The 17,904-nt window shown below is 38.7% G+C and overlaps 1 protein-coding gene across 1 annotated transcript in view; it reads right to left on the bottom strand.

Annotated features, from left to right (window-relative positions):
- Positions 1-17,695, bottom strand: part of TMEM266 (transmembrane protein 266) — a 63,289-nt gene extending 45,594 nt beyond the window's left edge. Inside the window, exons 1-2 of the mRNA XM_075714186.1 lie at positions 17,682-17,695; positions 15,265-15,453 (exon numbers count right to left, since the gene is read on the bottom strand). Coding sequence (XP_075570301.1) covers positions 15,265-15,453; positions 17,682-17,695 — 203 coding nt within the window. The remainder of the gene's footprint in view (positions 1-15,264; positions 15,454-17,681) is intronic.
- Positions 17,696-17,904: the final 209 nt, after the last annotated feature.

Below are 17,904 nucleotides of genomic sequence, written 5' to 3'. Positions count from 1 at the left end.
CTGCATGAACTGTAGCAGAGTGCTGAATGCGCTGCCAGACAGTGTGCAATTAAATTGCCTGTAAAACAGTAAATTTGAAAAAGCCTTCCAAGTAAGAAGCTTTTGTACAAGAGCTGAATCACTAGCCCATACACTGAATCTGGATATTTGCCTCTTCTAAAACACTCCCTTTCAAAAATTGCAGTAAAAAGCTACAAAAATGGGAGAAGGGTCTTCTCCAAGAGGTGCTCATCCCTGCTCTGTGGTGGTTTGGATACATCACTGGAATTCAGTTTGAGGCAAAGCACCTAAGCTGTTCAGCTTCTACTTTTATCTGGAACAGAATTTCACATTTGTTGAACTTGTAACCTTTTTTCCCCCAAATTGTAGCTAAAAGCCAGAAGTTGTTCTTTATTTCACATTTTGCTTGTCTGGTGCCATGGGGAAGAAGGGAATACAAATCCAGATGCTTTTTAGTCATGAAGAACATGGTTCAGTATAAAATGCACAGTACAACCCAAACTCAGTCTACCTTCTCCCTTTTCCCATCTCCTCAAAATGTATATCCAGGAGGGGAGGGATGACGAATACTTCCTGACAAACCCTGAGTGGCCATTATAGAAGCTTGTACTACCAGCACTTGCTTTCGGTGGACGTTGTTCTTGATGATGATTTTCTGGCAGATACAAACTATACTGCTGCTGCAAGGACCAGACAGCAGATGCTCACTGCGTGGTTTGGGTAAGCCCTGAAGCTGTTCTTACTGAGGCACTGCTGCACCACAATGTGCATTTTCTTTGCACAGCTATGCATATACTCAGACAAGGCCCTGATGCAGCAACCAAATAGACACCAGTGGAGCTTTTCAGCTTCACAGTTTTCAGGAAGGCCTGATGCCTTTTACAGACACACCTGCTGCAGTTGACTGCAGGAGGAGGGCAATACTAAGACCATTTCCTGAGCTGCTTTCCCCCAAAACTACTGAAGATGAGGAAGGTACAGCATGGTCTATATTTCTGAGGAGTGGGGGTTGGAACCTGCCATGACCCTCTTTTTTTGAAATGAGGTGCTTATATATACATGAGGACTTAACATACATCTATTTCTGCATTTGCAAAACATCACAAGGCATTGAGATGTTATTTTGTTAATGCATATGAAGAGCTTTGAAGATAGAACTAAAAAAGCTTATTATAGAACAGAGACCTATACTAAAGGACCTATTATATGTCCCCTGCTTTCTGGGGTTTCTAATTCTGGCATGAACATTCTTTGTGCTAAAATACCCTAAAAGGTCTCTGTCCTTTTCATGTGTGTGACCTACACATTTGCAAATGTGGTCTCCATCACTGACGCTGACAGTTTCGTGTATGGGAAAGTGTAACCAAAGTGTAACCAAAGACTGCACTAAAAGTATGAGAAGAAAATTATGCTCTCAAAATGTCACAGCCAAAGAAAACACCAGATTTTTTTTTTTTAAAAAAGGAGGCTTCCTAAGTAATTACAGTCTATAATGTGGATTAGCAGTTGTTATGAACAAAATTGGCAGTGACGTGCTGTAATATATCCTAATGCATTGGTTGATTTCATATAGAATAAGGAATCATTTAAAACTGTATTTACATTTTTGAAAAACATAATTATGGTCTAATGGCTTTTTCAAACCTTAGCGTGACACATTCCTCATATGACAACTGCAATACTTACATCAGCCCCACCAAGATAGCCTTTATCTGATTTAAAACAAAATAGAAGGTATTCAACTTAACAAAGGCAAGAAGCTTGATGGGTTGATTCATTAGTTAAAATGCAAAGTAGCAACACAGAGTGGAATGGGTCCTTTCTCAGGTGCTGAGAAAATCCATACAGGCAGGGGCAGCCTCTGAACAGTGAAATCACCTGGCTCGACCAAACACCTATAGGTCATGCACAAGGTGTGAGCTGGAGAGCTTTTAAGAGTATCATATGCACTAGAGACATAGAGGAGGAATGATCCCTAAAATAAAGCCTTCTTTAGAAGATTCTTCAGAAAATAAATGGTAAGAAAGCAGGTGCTTCCAGAGGAGAGTCTCCAAAACTGTGTTAAAAAAAATCTAAGAGAAACAGGAACAGTTTTTAAACCCCTTGTCTCTACAGGAATTGACAATTCTCTACATAAACAGAAAGATGTGGCACCTCAATAAATATTGTTGAAAACTTCTTCCTCATTCAATTTTTAAGGACTTACACCCATAATTAGCATTCCTGACTTTTTTCAAAGGCAGCAGACTTGTCCAAATTCTGGGCTTCCTCATCCAAAATGGTAAGTCACCAGAGACTACAGAAAATAACTGTAACGGAGTGGCCACGCGCAGGACAGTGCGTGCAGTATGGACAAGGGTATAAACGGTGGGCGAGTGTAGAAAGACAGTTTAGTCATTTATTCATCTTATAGGGTTTATAAAATAGCTGCAATTATCAAGAAAGTCCTCTAAAGTAATCTTAATAGAATTGCAATACCTAAATCTTTACAGTGAAATCTAACTCCACTAATATCAATTGACAAATCACAAAAATAAAAAGGACTTCAACAGAATAAAAAGTTCATTCGCTCAGTTTAAAGTTGCCATAGAAGATACCAGACCTTGACTCTTTCATGCTATGTATTCTTGCATTTATGGGACTGTCTGAATCACATCACTGCCATTTCAACATATCTGAGATTGTACGGAGATGCTAGAGGCTGCTCATCAACATTTAGCATAGGGAAAAACGTAGCTGGTATTTATGTTCATGTCAGCTTTGTATCATAAAAGCAAAACAAAAAGGGGGGGGGAGAAGAGCAGTAGGAAAAAAAGATTAATTAGGAAGCAAAACAGCAGCATTAAAACTTCCATTGTGGAACCTGCGTAGAGTGAATTCAGCAAAAGTGAAGGCAAAAGTCCATTTAAGCTATTATTTGACTCCCAGTGTATTAGCAAAGTAGAATGAAGATCTGTATCATTTCAGTGCATTCCAAAACAGAAACCCATAATTTCAATTCCTACCCACCTCAGTAGAAGTAAATTAATAATGGAGATAGCATCAAATACCCTAGCAAGTTCATCACTTCTGTCTACCCACATGCATGTGAAAAGTATAAGACACTAATGATGCACAAGTGATCTTTCTTCTGTGTATATGGAGCATGTCTGTAAAGGACAGACCTTTTCAAGTATGTGCAGATCTTTGTATATACACTCTGCTTGTATCTTTGAAAATTTGTCCTATACAGAATTTGGTCAGCAAAGTAAGGAAGAGACTGACTTCACTATACCAGGGTTCCACAAAAATACATTTCTTACCTAGCCTAGTAATCATTTAAATAGTAAGAAAAAAAAATCCCCACCATCCTCCCCCCTTCAAAAACCTCCCAGCAAGTTAAGCTTTTATTTCACCAAAATTAAAAAAAAAAAAAAAAAAAAAAAAAAAATCCTCCTACTCACACTGGAGAAGCTTTATATCTATTAGGAGCTCCAGAGTCAGAAGAATCACCACCAATACTACACAGGCTACCAGGAAACTGTTGAGACTTGCACTGAGCAAAAATACCTGCCACACAGCTGCTCGTCTCCCACAGCATGGTTTTAGCCAGTTAGATCTAAGGAAATAAAATTAAGAGGAAAAACAAGAAAAGAAAAGAAGAAGTGAAAAAGGAAGAGAGCTAAAGAGCAGTGAACTCAAAATTACAAGTTCTGCTGTTACGGATACACTCAGCAATAATGTACAAAGACTTTGCAAAACTCACTTTTATTAGTTTCTTTACCAAGAAAAACACTTCACAAAAAACTTCACCCTGGGGATCTTGCGTGTTTCTCCAACCCTCTGGTGCGTACCAGTGTTCACGTGCCTTCCAATGCACTGAGTAACGCAACCCTAATTATCATACATACTTTTCTACTTTCTTCCTCTCTTACTATTTTGCATGTGTTTTTATTTTGACATACATGCTGCATTCACTTAACTGTGAGTACCAAGGCATAGCAGGACTCTATTAGGTTAGAAGATAATGATTTTTTTTAAGAATTTCTCTGCTATTGAATTTTATGGTCATGCACCTTTATCCCTGTTCTAGTATGAGACAAATCAGACAAGAGCTGCCAAATTTGGTTTGCAATAATCAGAACATGACATCATGGAAAAGAGCAATAGGAATCTGGAAAACACCAAGGAATAACTTCAGTGACTCCACAGCTACACCTATACTAGCAAATATATGCAGCCTGGCAAAGTGTCAAGCCACCGGCCAGGGCTGTCTAGCTTGTCTATTTGTCTAATCCTCACCAATCTGTTTATGGGCCAGGCCAAAAAGGACTTTCCAAGAGTTCGGGGTAGCACAGTTTTGGGGACAGCACACCCCAGGGACTGCTCCCAAACCTAGTTTAGATGAGATCACCTTGTTTTGGAGGAAAAAGAAGGTTTAGGCAAGATGAAGGGAGCTGTGAGGAGGCTACGAGGACCAGAACTCTGGAAGGAAGTTGATGAATCAGTAAATGTTGCACTAGTATTGTGTTAATGCAGAAACACATTTGCAAGTAGGTTGTTAAAAAAAAAAATTTTTTTTTTCTTTTGAAAATATTTGTAATAGGAATAACACTTACATGGACTTCAGAAGCATAAAGCCCATCCTGATACTTTTTTTTTTTCTCCTAAAATCCCCCCACAATTTCTCTTTGATACAGTATTGTATCATTTCTCATCACAGTGTTTTGTATTGTTCTTGTTCTGGCCCACCTCTGAAAGTTCTGATGCTTGCCTGACACTTCACATTTTCAAAGCAGTGTAATACATATTAAAGAGCTGACATTTATTAACTAGGGTTTAAGAAGCTGAAAGCATACAGTGTGGTGCAGTAACCACACTGTCTGAACTAAAATACCAATACACAGAAATCATAGAATCATTTAGGTTGGAAAAGCCCTTTCAGATCATCAAGTCCAACTGTTAAATCAATGGTATACAAAAGATATGATGATACTGATCAATTCCAAATAAACAGCTCTAGACACAATAACTCATGTTATAATCAAACACTTGGAAAAACATTGCAAAACATTCCCTGACATACCCACACTTAAAAATGAGGGAAAAAGGGATGCTAAGCAGTGCTCAGGGACTTGACACTTTCAAGCAGCTTCTCAGAATTAAGCATATCAGCTAAATACTTGTACTCAGATTGCCTGATTACCTGACTGTAAAAGACCTCCTCAACTGACTCTTAAAACTTCAGAGAAGATTTGACAAGTATTACTATCAGGGACTTGCCCTTAGTTTAACTTTGTTATGGTTCTAGCATGAATACAGAATACACTAGATTTTAAACAGGTATTTTTAAAGCATAGGGGAAAAAAGGCATCAGGATAGGGCCTTTTTGCAAACTTGATCTTTTAACGGATTTTATTTTACATCATCTCAAAACAGGGTAACTTGTGTTTACTGCAACTGTTATTTTGGGTGGGGTTTTTTTTTTTTTAGCTCTTTCTAAAAATAGTGCTAGGGAATGGCCCTGTTCAAACAGAACAGTTTTTAGGTCTATTCTCTTCCTACCTTTATCTTCCATTTTCCAAAAAGACCCATTTTGCCAGCATTTTAATATTCCAGGGCAGTTTTAGCTCTGGCCTATTCTCAGAATGATCAGTAGAGGGCCTAAGTACATGCCTTTAAAATCTCTACATAGTCGAGATTTTCAAATACACCAAATGTACCAGTAAGAATAAACCAACTGTGATACTCAGCACACATTACATATAGCCACAATAATCAGTATTCGAGCTAACCATTACGAATAGAATGCTAAAGAATGTGGAGTTATTCTGTCTGTGCAGTACTAATATTCCACTGATTCCAAGAATCTTCTGAACGGAACTATCAGTTTATGACGGGAAAAGTAATCAACTTAAGAGGTCAAGTGCAGATCACATGCATGTTTACACCTATATATCACTCATAGAATATATAGATTGATTTCAAAGACACAAAAGTATTTGACATTTAAGCACTGAAAAACTACCTCTAGTTTCAAATCTTAACTTATTACACCAAGATGCATTTGTTCAACACTTGACCTGTGAACGGACAGTGACTAGGATCTTCACATCACTGCCTAGCAGACCTCTTCCCAGACCTCCTCCTCTAAGTCCTCTGGATCCACTACCATTAACAATCACATTGTGCTCTAAAAGGAGCACTGGATGGTTTCTTTCCTGGGTGCTGCTTAGCTAGCTCATTCCCTGCTGTACTTCTGCACTGCTGTATAGTAGAGTCCTGATCTTGCCTTGGGTGGTTGTTTTTTGGTTTTGGGGTTTTTTTTACTTTGTACCTCTTGTAAAGGATGGACATAAATAATAAACGGAACTATAATCCAACTAGAAATATATTTTAGATAAACCTGTTGACATGCTAACCACACTGACTCCTAATACACAAATCTCCTCATCTCCTTCAACTCTTTGACCTGTCTTAGTAGAGTAGTATCTCTCCCTGCTGATGTGTAAGGGCTCATTCACTCAACAGATGAGAAATCTGGTATTTGAGAAAAACAAATCCCTACCAGAATTGGTGTGGGTTTAACTTTACCTTCCAAATCCTGGCCATTTTCCCTGTGATACTGCAAAGCTACACTAAGTTTAAAGCTCAGATTAGAGACTCAGCTACACAGACCTTTCAAAAAAAAAAGTTAACTTACACAGCTCATAAATTTATGAAGAGATTACATACTAACCATATACAAGTAAAACACCTTTTTCCCTCACTCCAGTCCAAAAAAAAAAGAAAAAAAAAAAAAAGTGCCCTATTTTGTTCAGAGAACAAGTACAACTTCTTTTGGTGTCCTGACTGCGCTGTCTGTGGATGCCATGCACTACACGGACACAAGTAAAGTATGACTTAGGACAACTTTACTGGGCGACTTCAAGTGGGTTCATTAGGTACCTCAGTTACTCCATCTCTACAACAGGAATATATTTACCTTTCTTATAATGCCTGGATGAAGTAAATAAATATACTAGCATGGGAATTTCTTGGTTGATGGTGATACAGGCCTGTAAAGTTTCGTTATGAGACATTAAAATATATTTAGTGGAATTTTACCAGGGGTAATTCTTTTTAAAGATAATTTCACACATGGCTTTGTAGAAAACCAATCTGTCATCACCACTGCTAGTTTTATTAATAAACAGCTTGGAAAAAAGAACATAAGGCAAAACTGGGAAAGGTTTAACATATTTATTTGGTAAGGAACCACTACAAACAATTTGTTCAAGCTGTTAACAGCTGTCACTGTTTCTGTTTTCTGGTCTTGCTAACAAATACCCCAAAATCTGCATTATACCTTACCCTGCTGTGTTTTTTTTGTTTTGTTTTGGTTGGTTGGGGTTTTTTTGTTGGTTTGGGGTTTTTTTTTTTGCTAAACAGCAAGTGTTTGCGTCTCACAAGATGGCTATGATCAAAAAACAGAAGGATGGATGAGATCCAAATCGCTATCTGAAGGAGTAGAAAGGCCAAAGTCAGGAAGTGACAGGAACACAGAAAGGCTGAGTAACAATACAAATCTGGCTTAGACAAAACAGAGAGCAGAGCCTCACAGCAGGCTACAGGTAGCAGCTGGAGGCCTTGAGCAACTCTAAGGAACACATAGAACTCTGCACCCCTTTCCTGGACTTCCAGAAGCTTAGTTTAACTACAGAAGTTTAACTATTGAGAGCACCCTCATCCTTTCTTTCCCTATTTGAACCCCATGACATTTCTTGGAGAACCGCTACAAAACTCTGTCGCTCAAATGGCAAGAAAGATTCCCCTAGTTTTCTGCCTAAACTCACACATGGCCAGTTTATACATATCTGCTCTTGTGCCAATATTGTTCTGTAGCTTGATTAGTTCTTCTCCCTTGCTGGCACTTTGTCCATGATGCATTTATACACAACAATGGCATCCCCTCATTTAATTTACTTAAAGCCCATGCTTTTTGTAAAACTGACACTCAGTTTCTACAACTGTCCCAGTAGTCCCTTCTGCATGTGAATACAGAAAACTAGAGCGGTACATAATGTTTTGGAATAGGTTTAATTACATGAATGCTTCCCTGCACTATTTGAAGTACTTTATGCTTTCTAGGATCATTTGTGCTTTCTTTGTAGGTGTATATCACACCATTTGCTCACAGACATCCTGTGACTACCTGGTATATTACTCCTCTCATTAGAAAATTGCTTATTAGGCTTTTCCTTTTTATGCTAAGGTCTTCAGCGAAATATTAACATCTCATGCTCAAAACCAACCTTTAAGAAATGTAAGAACAGCCATACTAGGTCAGAACAAAGGCTTGGTATCCTGTCTCCAATAGTGTCCATGACTAGATGTCTCAAGCTGCGTAAGAACATGGTGAACATATAATACTTCCCCTTAAAACTCTCACAGCCTCCAACTATTTTCAGCTTGGTGACTTCCCGAGACAGATGTGGTTTCTCAGATTCTACTTAGTAAGCATCAATGAGTTTCTCTTCCACAAACTTGTCCATCCTCCCATTAAGGCTAGATAAGCTATTAGCAGCCACACATCCTTTAGAAAGTAGTTCCACACATCTACTGCCCTCTGTGCAAAGAGCAACCTCTTTTTGTTTCTTTTGAACTGGGCCTTAATCTATTAATGTACCCAAGCACCTGCATTGGGGGGGTGAGGTGGGGAGGTGTGTCAAACCTTATTTTAACCTGTGTCACAGATTTTGTGATCGCAATCAAATCTAATGTCAGCCTTCTGTTTTCCAGACTGAAGAGTCCTAGCTTACATAGTAATCTCCAGTAGAAGTCGTATCACATCTCTGATCACTGTTTTCCTTCGAATCTTTTCCAGTCCTTTCATATCTACCATATCCTTTTTGACAGGGACCCGAACTACACTCATGTTCAAGATGTGAGCAAAGCTTGGATATACAGAGAGGCACAACAACAGCCTCTCTTTTATTCTCTACTCTTTTTCCTAATGAATCCTAACATCTGATTTGCTTTTAGACTGATGTTTAGCATTTACCTGCCCTTTTCATCGACTCTCCTTCCAGACTAATATTTGTCTTTTCCACATTTCTTCTTTGTCCTATTGGTTATCCATCTCTCAATTTTTGCACCAAGCCATATCTTCGCCAACTTAGACAATTAATTCCAGTGTTAAGCCAGATAAATTAGACCCATGTCATTTCCCCCCTCCAATAAAGAGCCTTGCAAAGAGTGGTCTGTGGGCTAGAACTACTACACTTCTACTCACAAAAAGTACCTGGGAAAAGCAAGTTCTGTTGGAAAAATACAGAAAGATTACAAACCAAAGAAGTCTGAAAATCACCGAGCTAGCAAATGAATTATTTTTTTTACTTAGAGTAGAGCTCCCTCTACCAATCGGTGTTACTGATAAAAGACATTAGAGGGACCCACTCAAGGGATTTAGGTACTAGCATAAACACAGTAATGAGCTGCAAAACAACATTTACAAAGATAAACACTTAAAAGGACCTGTACAGAGAAAGAAGTTTCTAAATCACTGAACATCCCTGTAACATAGCCCAAAATTTCATGTATTCTCTAGTGAAGAGCTGGTCACCTCACAGGTTCTGTTGTCCTAAATGTTCATTTCCTGCTGCAGTGCAGGTCTTAGTTTTGGACCAGAGCACAGAGGGTAGCAGTGATATAGTACTGCACAAAGAACAAATCAGCACTACAGTCTTATTCACTGTATTTTGCTGTTAAGATTTTGCACCATCTTTCTGGATTCAGACTGTGGCTGGCAGCTAAAAATAAATTAAAAGTAACTTTTGTAAATACAAGGAGCTTGCTCGCCACATGAAATAGTTCTGCCCTCCAAAACCTTTGCACTTCATCTCGAGCTTGGACCTCATTATTCACCACCTATCAATATCATGTGCTCCAGGATCTGCACGAGGTGCACAGAACTTTTCAGAAAAGGGACTGTTTTTTAATTATGCTGCCACATAAAGACAAGAAAACCAGAAAACAAGAGAAATGTGAGAACTTGGCCCATTGGAGTTCTTTTAGTTAAAGCACCTTTAAGCTTTGTAGAAAATACAAGTAAAATACCTCAAAGAGATCAAAATAAAAACTGAAAAATTAATATGAAAGCCAGAAATAATGGCATCTTCTTGATCCAATTACAGAAGACAGACTGAAGGAACAGACATCCTTTTCTCCCAGGATAGGTGAGTACATCCATCAGTGAAGGCTTGCAACCAATTTAAAATGAAAAGCTCACGACTTTCCCGTGTTAACTTCTGAATCTCTGTACATATCTGTTCAGTTTTGTTTTCCCTTCCTTTTTATCTCTCTCCCCCTTCCTATAGCTTTCTTTTTTCAGATATTCCTAGTGTTTAATGCACTTTCTAGCTGCAACCAAACAAATCTAAGGCTATGAACAGATGATCATAAATGATTAAATTACAATGGCATGACTATTTACAGCTAATGTCAAGTGAGTCACATTAACTGTATGAACTCCCAACCTTTACAGCTGTTGATGTAAAACACAGTATTTGAAAGCACCTTCTTGTTTCAAATTTGTTTAACATATAAAAATTCAAGAGCTGCAATCTAAAACAAATACAACAAATAATTTAAAGTTGGTGCATCTCTCTCCCCTTGCTTCCCACCCCCATTAAACACAGATCTTTCTCAAGAGACAGGCTCACTGCCTAACTGCATATTCACAAAAACCCCCCCACAACCAAGCTGTTGTGCAACTATCTGTAAATTCTTTTATAATTTATTACGAACGACACCTCCTAATTGGAACTTAAGGAAAATACAGGCAGGAGAGCTTTTCCCTATCCCTGCTTCTCTTTAGCACACATGTACCACTTTCTGCATGTTGTCAGTTTTCCAACTATTCCCCATCATTTTTATTGGTCATTGAGGCAAAAATAGAAGAGAGACAGTATTTTTTGGAAAACAGAATACTTGATTAGAAAAAAAAAATTAAGAGTGGCACTTAAAGCTAATGTTAACATTTAAAAATCTCCTTAGCTTTCTGGGTGATTTGTTTTCCTTAAATAAACATTTACATATTCTTTTCATGCAAACTGAGTTCAATGCAGACACAGCCTCTCCACTAAATTCACAGAGAAAACTGGCAACTTTGCTGCTGCTTTTCATACATGAGCATCACCTAATCTCTTACAGATATGTTAGAAGTGTACACCACGTGTTCTCCTTTGGCATCCAAGGCACATTTTTTTGAATGAGTTTATTTCTCATATGCATGTCTCCAGCCTATGCCTCGAGCATTTCTGCAATGTCCAAAAGCATGGAGTACAGTGCAGAGCAGCAATATCCAAGGATGATTCTAACAAGTTAACTGCAGGGCAGATCAGCGGGACTAATAAGTAATGAACATCGCATTCATATTGGTCCTGTGAACCAAGCTACTATTTCTTCACAGTGCTACACAGGGTGGAAGAGATATACCTTCATAAACAGAGATTGCTATAGTCACATAAAACTCAAAATGTTTTAGTTATATATTGTTGGCATTTATCAGAAAATTTCCTTTTCCTGAAGAGTAAGACCCACAGCTCACACCAGGCACATCAGCCTCACTGCAGCTAGGAAGCAAGCCAGATGCAGGAATCCCTGCTATCCCACACACGGAGACCACGGGCACCTTACTCCTCTTCAGGGCAAAGGCGGCAATGCTAGCCCACCCACATGATTTATAATGAGTGAGAATATTTGCAATGCAGATTCCATCCAACTTAATCAACTTCCATCATGTAAATCTTTGTCCTTTCCCTGTTGGAGAAATCTACAGAGGGAAAAGAATTTTTGCTCAACCCACATTAGAAGACAAATTTTGTATTTTGTTTGAGTGTTTCTGGGAGAGCAGAAAAGTTTTTCTTGCTTGATTACCCTTTCCCTACTTACAGGTGTACTTCAGAGACAGGCTTAATGCACTGTCTAATCTGCAGTCCTTCCGTTGTTGCTTAGCACAGGGATCAGCATTGTAAACTAAATTTCTGACAAATACAGCTCAAACTGTCCACAAAATTCCACAAAACAATACTGACAGATGGGAACTGACTGCCCTGAGCATTTGATATAATAGAGCAAAGACCCATCAAACTGCACAAAATAAGAATTTTATTCCAGTATCTTTAAAGCCATGCGAATGCCAGTTTACATATAATCTAACAAAAGACAGACCATAATTTTCCTATCTTTTTGCTTTTCCTTTTCTTTTTTTCATTTCTCATGGGAAGGGTAGCTAATCTGCTGCAATCTGAGAGTTTCCAGGCACACAAAGAGGACTGAGCTACGACCTACCTATTCCTGGTTGTCTATTAATATCAGGTTTATTGAGAGAAACATTCTCTCAGGCAAAACAAAAAGCTCCCCTAGTTAGCAACCATATTAAATTTGCACTTGTGCTTGGACCCTGAACACCTTCTGACCTTAAAGAAGAAAAGTTAAATACATCTGCTTTACATATTCCTTAAAGAGGAAAGCCTTGGGGTCCACACAACCAAACCATTAAATCAGAAGACTCCTTTGTTGCCCACTCATTCACCTCTAGTCTGATGTCTCTCTTGTTCTGTGCATGGAGATGGAGACTTACTAGCAATGAAGTGTGACAACCCACATCAGGAACTAGGGACTGTAGACAATTATGTTGAAAACCACAAGGTCACGGACAGATGCAGCTCATAACAACCACCCAGCATTTTCCAAGCACAGGTATGTGCCAGACCTTCCTGCAGCAGAGCCTTGCAGTTAGAAGGACTACAACTTGCCTAGATCAGCTACAGATCTACAACAACAGAGCCATACAGAATATATGCAGGTCATACAGGTTAGCATCTTCCCTGAAATTCTCAGGGATGAGTATACAGAAGGTAACACTTGGAGTCTGCAACAAAGGCAGACTGCCAGGGAAGGGCAGTCCTACATCACCTTTTAGTACTTTGGCATTAGCAGTATCTTCTGGTATCTCCACCTACAACCTGTATGGCAGCATTGGGGTAACAGAGCTTCACAGTTACAAATATGGATGCTGGCAGAAACTACAGGGACTTAAGACATTTTCTGCCACCTCCTGTGCTGCCCTTCCCACATCACTCTCTTCATACACGAGGGAGATGTAGCTGTCAGTTCCTGTACCAAACTGATCTGACCCACCCTATCTCCTTCTTACTCAGGTGGAAGCCAGTCACATCTAACAAGGCCATGAGAAAGCAATTACATCACATTCATAAAAGTAGATGTATTCCCAACCAAGCCATGAGGTGGCATGGGGCCAGTATTTTACTTTTGCTGCTGGGTTTCTTGAGCTCAGCTCTGCTCCTAAATTTCACAGGGCATCAGTTGCCATCAGTGCTTCTGAAGGTATGAAGCTGCCATTCCCACAAGGCAGACACAGTCTTGGGACTCAGCTGAACATGCTCAGCCAAAATGCTTTGAGACATACAAACTAAAGCTCTGAATTTTCTTCAGAGAATCCATTCTAAAGCTGGGAGGTCTGGATGGAACCTGCTTATTTCTGTTCAGGCTGATAAAGCCACAGAAGAAGTCTATGTGAAGGAAGAGATCTCTGCTGAGGAATGACAAGTCTATTTCCATGCTTAAGACTGCAAAGCTGCTCAAATGGTCACAATGAGAGATCTGTGCACTTTGGCACAGTGAAGAATTGAGTTTCAGATCATAAAAATCTATAAAAATGCATATTTGAACTCAACTGGTATTTACTCAGCACCAAAATAGCCTGAGGGTTACACCTGCATACTCAAATTAATTTTCAAGTGCCTCTTTTGCTATGCAGGGTATTTTATGTTACAGTTGTACCATACTTATATAACCTACTTGAAATGTATTTCCCCTTGTTTGGAGTAACAGCTTTCTGGAGATATCTCATAAAATCCAATTTGGAAAGAAATTAAAGGCAAGAGCCTTCCCCACATACTGCTTCCTGACTACCATAGAGAATACCTGCTGAGCAGAGATCAAGCAGGTCTCTCTGCTGATTTCAGAGCACAGGTTAAAACACAGAGCTGTTAATAAATGGAGACTTATATAAAGCCTTTTAATGTCTTCATCAATGAGAGCTCTATATGACTTACTGTGAAGTGCTTTTAGATGGATCTTATTGACAGTGGAATATATATACATACGTTCAATGCAACACACAGTGGAACAGTAATCACAGAATCAGAGGAGCTAGGCACAAGCGCTCACCTAATCTCTGTCCCAAGGGATGTTAAACTATAGTGTTACCATTCCTGACAAATGCATCTTCTTAAAGACTTCCCCTCCTCCTCATACACACCAGTACTCTACCCCAGCACTTTGCTACCCTCATTATTCTCTTCTTTGCTGCAATTCAAGCTTTTTACTTCTTGTCCTAAACATCATGGAGATCAATAACACTGTTCTCTTCCTCACTGAAGTCTCTTATAAGCTCCCCTGAAAGTCTCTTCTTCACATGAAACACAAACAGTTATTTCAATCAGTACTCCATGCCAGGTTTTCTGAGATTCTAATGATTCTCACTGCCTTCCTCTGGATTCTCTCCAGTTGACCCAAATCTGTCATGAAAAAATTAGTATATGAGTCCACCTACAGCCACTTCAAGCCTGAACCAGGCATAAGGATGACTTCTAATATCCTATAGGACAACAATGCTACATAATCTGACACTGGGTTATGTTTGGACAAATGTTATGAACTGATTAAGATCTTTTATTCCAATAAAACTGGAACAGTTTTTCTATGAAAACAGGAGTAATATGTATATATATTATCAAAGACAATGTTCTCACATAAGCAAATGACACAATTCAAATTATTCTGTGAAAAGTACACAGTCTGTCCAGGAATCAGCAGTATTAAGTCATTATCTCTCAGTCAGGAGATGTACAACTATGTACAGGAATCACAGCAGCCAACTCTGTCATCCTGAAATCCTCCTGAAACACCTTTCACAAAGAGCTTTCACTAGGCCATTCTGCTTGTCTGACGGGCTAGATGCTTAGTCTAGTATTCCCTGACAGAAGGCTTCCAGACTGTGGTCAAATAGCAGCTATGAATCACTTAAAATTATAAAGAGCCCCAAACCAGCACAGATATGTTATATTAGAAAAGGTCACTTCCATCCTGTGACAATGGTTTTAAAAAGAGTTTGAGGACAACTGGCTGCACTTCTCCAGCTCAAGGTTTTCTGTTTTACAGGCCATAAAATTCATACCTAAAGCTATAAAACAAAATTCTGTCCTTTGTACTTACCCTTCTCTTTGGTACTCCTCATCTAAATTTGACAAAAGCTGGGACCCAGCCACAGACAGATCAAGTGCAGCTAAAGGTAGATCTCGATAAGCAAAATTAACAAGCTGTACAGGAGCAATGCTTTTGGTCTCTTCTTCCACTTGTTGTGAAATTATCTCAACTTCTGAAACACTGCCTTCTATTGTAGGCCTGAAAATGTAATAAACAAAATAAAAAACCTTCTCTCTCCACACACACATATACATACAAACAAATATAAATAAATAAGCAAGCAAGCAAAAGTAAGTTAGAGACAAGAACTTCACAGAATCCTAAAAAGCCAGCAACTTTAAAGGCCTTTGCAAGGTCACTGAGTGAGGTGTCCTCATTGACAGGGCAGACTAAATCTCTCCAAACTTGTCTTTTGTAGATCCCATTGCAATCAACAGAAACCTCACAAAGGAGAACAGCATTTCACTCTGCTGAACGTGCTTCAAAAGCACTAAATATAAATGGATGTGTTATAAACAAACAAACAAATACAGAAACAATGCGTGAACCCAAAAGCAAAATATTTGTGCAAAACAGAAAGAAGGCATGTAACTGTGCCAACTAAAAACTCACTGCTTCGTAAGTTGTATCAGTGAGCAACAAATAGGTAAGCTCATTAATCATTATATACAAATCAACTGTTAATTAATGGATGCAGTTTGACCCCTCTTCCACAATGGGTCAATATTCAAATAGTTTTGATGGATGACTACTTTGTCATCATTCAACTAGAAAGGATCATTGTCTTACAAGTTATTTCAAAATAATTCTGAAAGGAGAACAATTCAGAAAAATTATGGACTCCTTTATAAAGATTATCTTAACTATCCTTATGTACGGCTTCTAAATCTGAATGTGTATTATTCTACCACCCCACTAACATTAATGGGAACTCCATGCAGGTAAAACCAGAATCTGACTATGTATATGTCTCCCACATTTATAACAAGATACTACTTATCTAGAAACTCAGACTTTGTTAGCATGTTATCTAGTGCACGCGAAGGATGACTTCATTGTAGGAGAGAGCTTGCATGTCAAGCCCCAGCAGGGGTTGATCCTTTGCAGTACCCAGTGAAAGGTGCTTGCTCCATTTGATTCGGAGTAGGTGCAAGCATAAACTTCTCTTGCTTTCATCCAGGGGAGCTTGTTAACTTCTGAAGAAATCTCAGGCTACTTGTCAGAGGTTTTCAACAGCAGGTGTGAAGATACTCTTTTTCCTTAGGGATACAGTTAAAAAATGCTTAGCCACCCAACTTCCTTCTATTATTTGACTGCAAAAGTTGCATTGGTGATTTTGTTTTAAAGAAGCTTATTAAAATCTTCCAGCTATTCAAGCAACCTGAATAACACCTCATTTCTGCCCCTGCCCAAAAAAAGAGTAATTTAGAAGAGTTCCTAACTCATATATATTGTAAGTCTAAGGATGTGGATGAAGGAACTAAAATTCTATGTGAAAGAGACAGAGAAAGATTCTCTTGGTCAGAGCCTCACCATTAGACTAACCCTTTCAGACAGAAAACATTTTTCCTAAATTAAAAGGAGCTAACTGCTGCCAGCATTACACAAGAAAGTAATTTTAAAAATCGGAAAATGCTGTTATATCTCAAGTATTTGGCAAGGAAAGGCTGCAACTGTGTCATACTATGGCAGAAAGTAGAGGTAAAGGAAGTACTACTTGAATAACCTAAAGGCTTGTTTTATTTTAGTCCTTGTCTAACTAATAATGGAAAGTAATGAGATTCTTCCATTTCCAACAGAACTGTATTCCTCTGTAAACAATCTGAAATCAGAAGCCCAGACAGAGGAGCTAATTTTAGCAAGAATTTTCTTTCTTTGATTTTCACCTTTAGTGCCATCCTGTGGACATTTACCTTTACAAGTCCAAGCCAGTTCAGTTTTGCATGAAAGAGCATACAATGATCCAATTTCCAGTATTGTACAGGAAAAAGGAAATGGGTTGGTGCAGCCTTCCCTCTCCCAACAGTATTTACCTTCTGTATTCTCAGACAGGCTAAATGACAGATATTGTCTGATTTGACTGAAAACAAACAAACCAACAGACTAGTGTTGGCAAACAGCTTTGGGACCGGTTTGGTAGCAGGAAAGAAAAGAGGCAAACAGATCTGAAAATAATATGACATACTAGTTTCCAGCCACTGGCTGTTAGTAACACATCAGACATGCTTACAGCATTCATTGTTTTTCTGCTAATTTACACTCTTCAGACAACTGACCAAATCCTACTACTCCTTCTCAAAATATCAACTTTTCCTTCCAGTAATACTGATAGAACCCTCTTGATGTCACAACATCATTCTCCTACAGGTAGCAACCTGTTTCCTTCTTTTTAAAATAAGTTATAACTATCCTCACATGGTACTTACTGAGGATTGGTCATGTTGGAGGATGCAACTGAATCAGCAGTGGTTCCAGTTAACTACTTCCAGCTGCTCTGCACAGAACTTCTAGCCTTCCAGGTCTCTATGAGAAGGAAAACAAAGTTATCTAAAAACCAGTCAAAAGACCTCCAAAGGGCAGCACTGATATTTGTTGTCATGTTGCAAGTTTGTCTAATAATTTTATTTCCCCCATGATTCCTTTTCAATG

Source organism: Pelecanus crispus, chromosome 7, assembly GCF_030463565.1.
Source record: "Pelecanus crispus isolate bPelCri1 chromosome 7, bPelCri1.pri, whole genome shotgun sequence".
In the NCBI taxonomy this organism is placed as follows: domain Eukaryota; kingdom Metazoa; phylum Chordata; class Aves; order Pelecaniformes; family Pelecanidae; genus Pelecanus; species Pelecanus crispus.
Note: the sequence above shows the minus strand (reverse complement) of the source record. Positions and strands in the feature narration are given on the sequence as shown.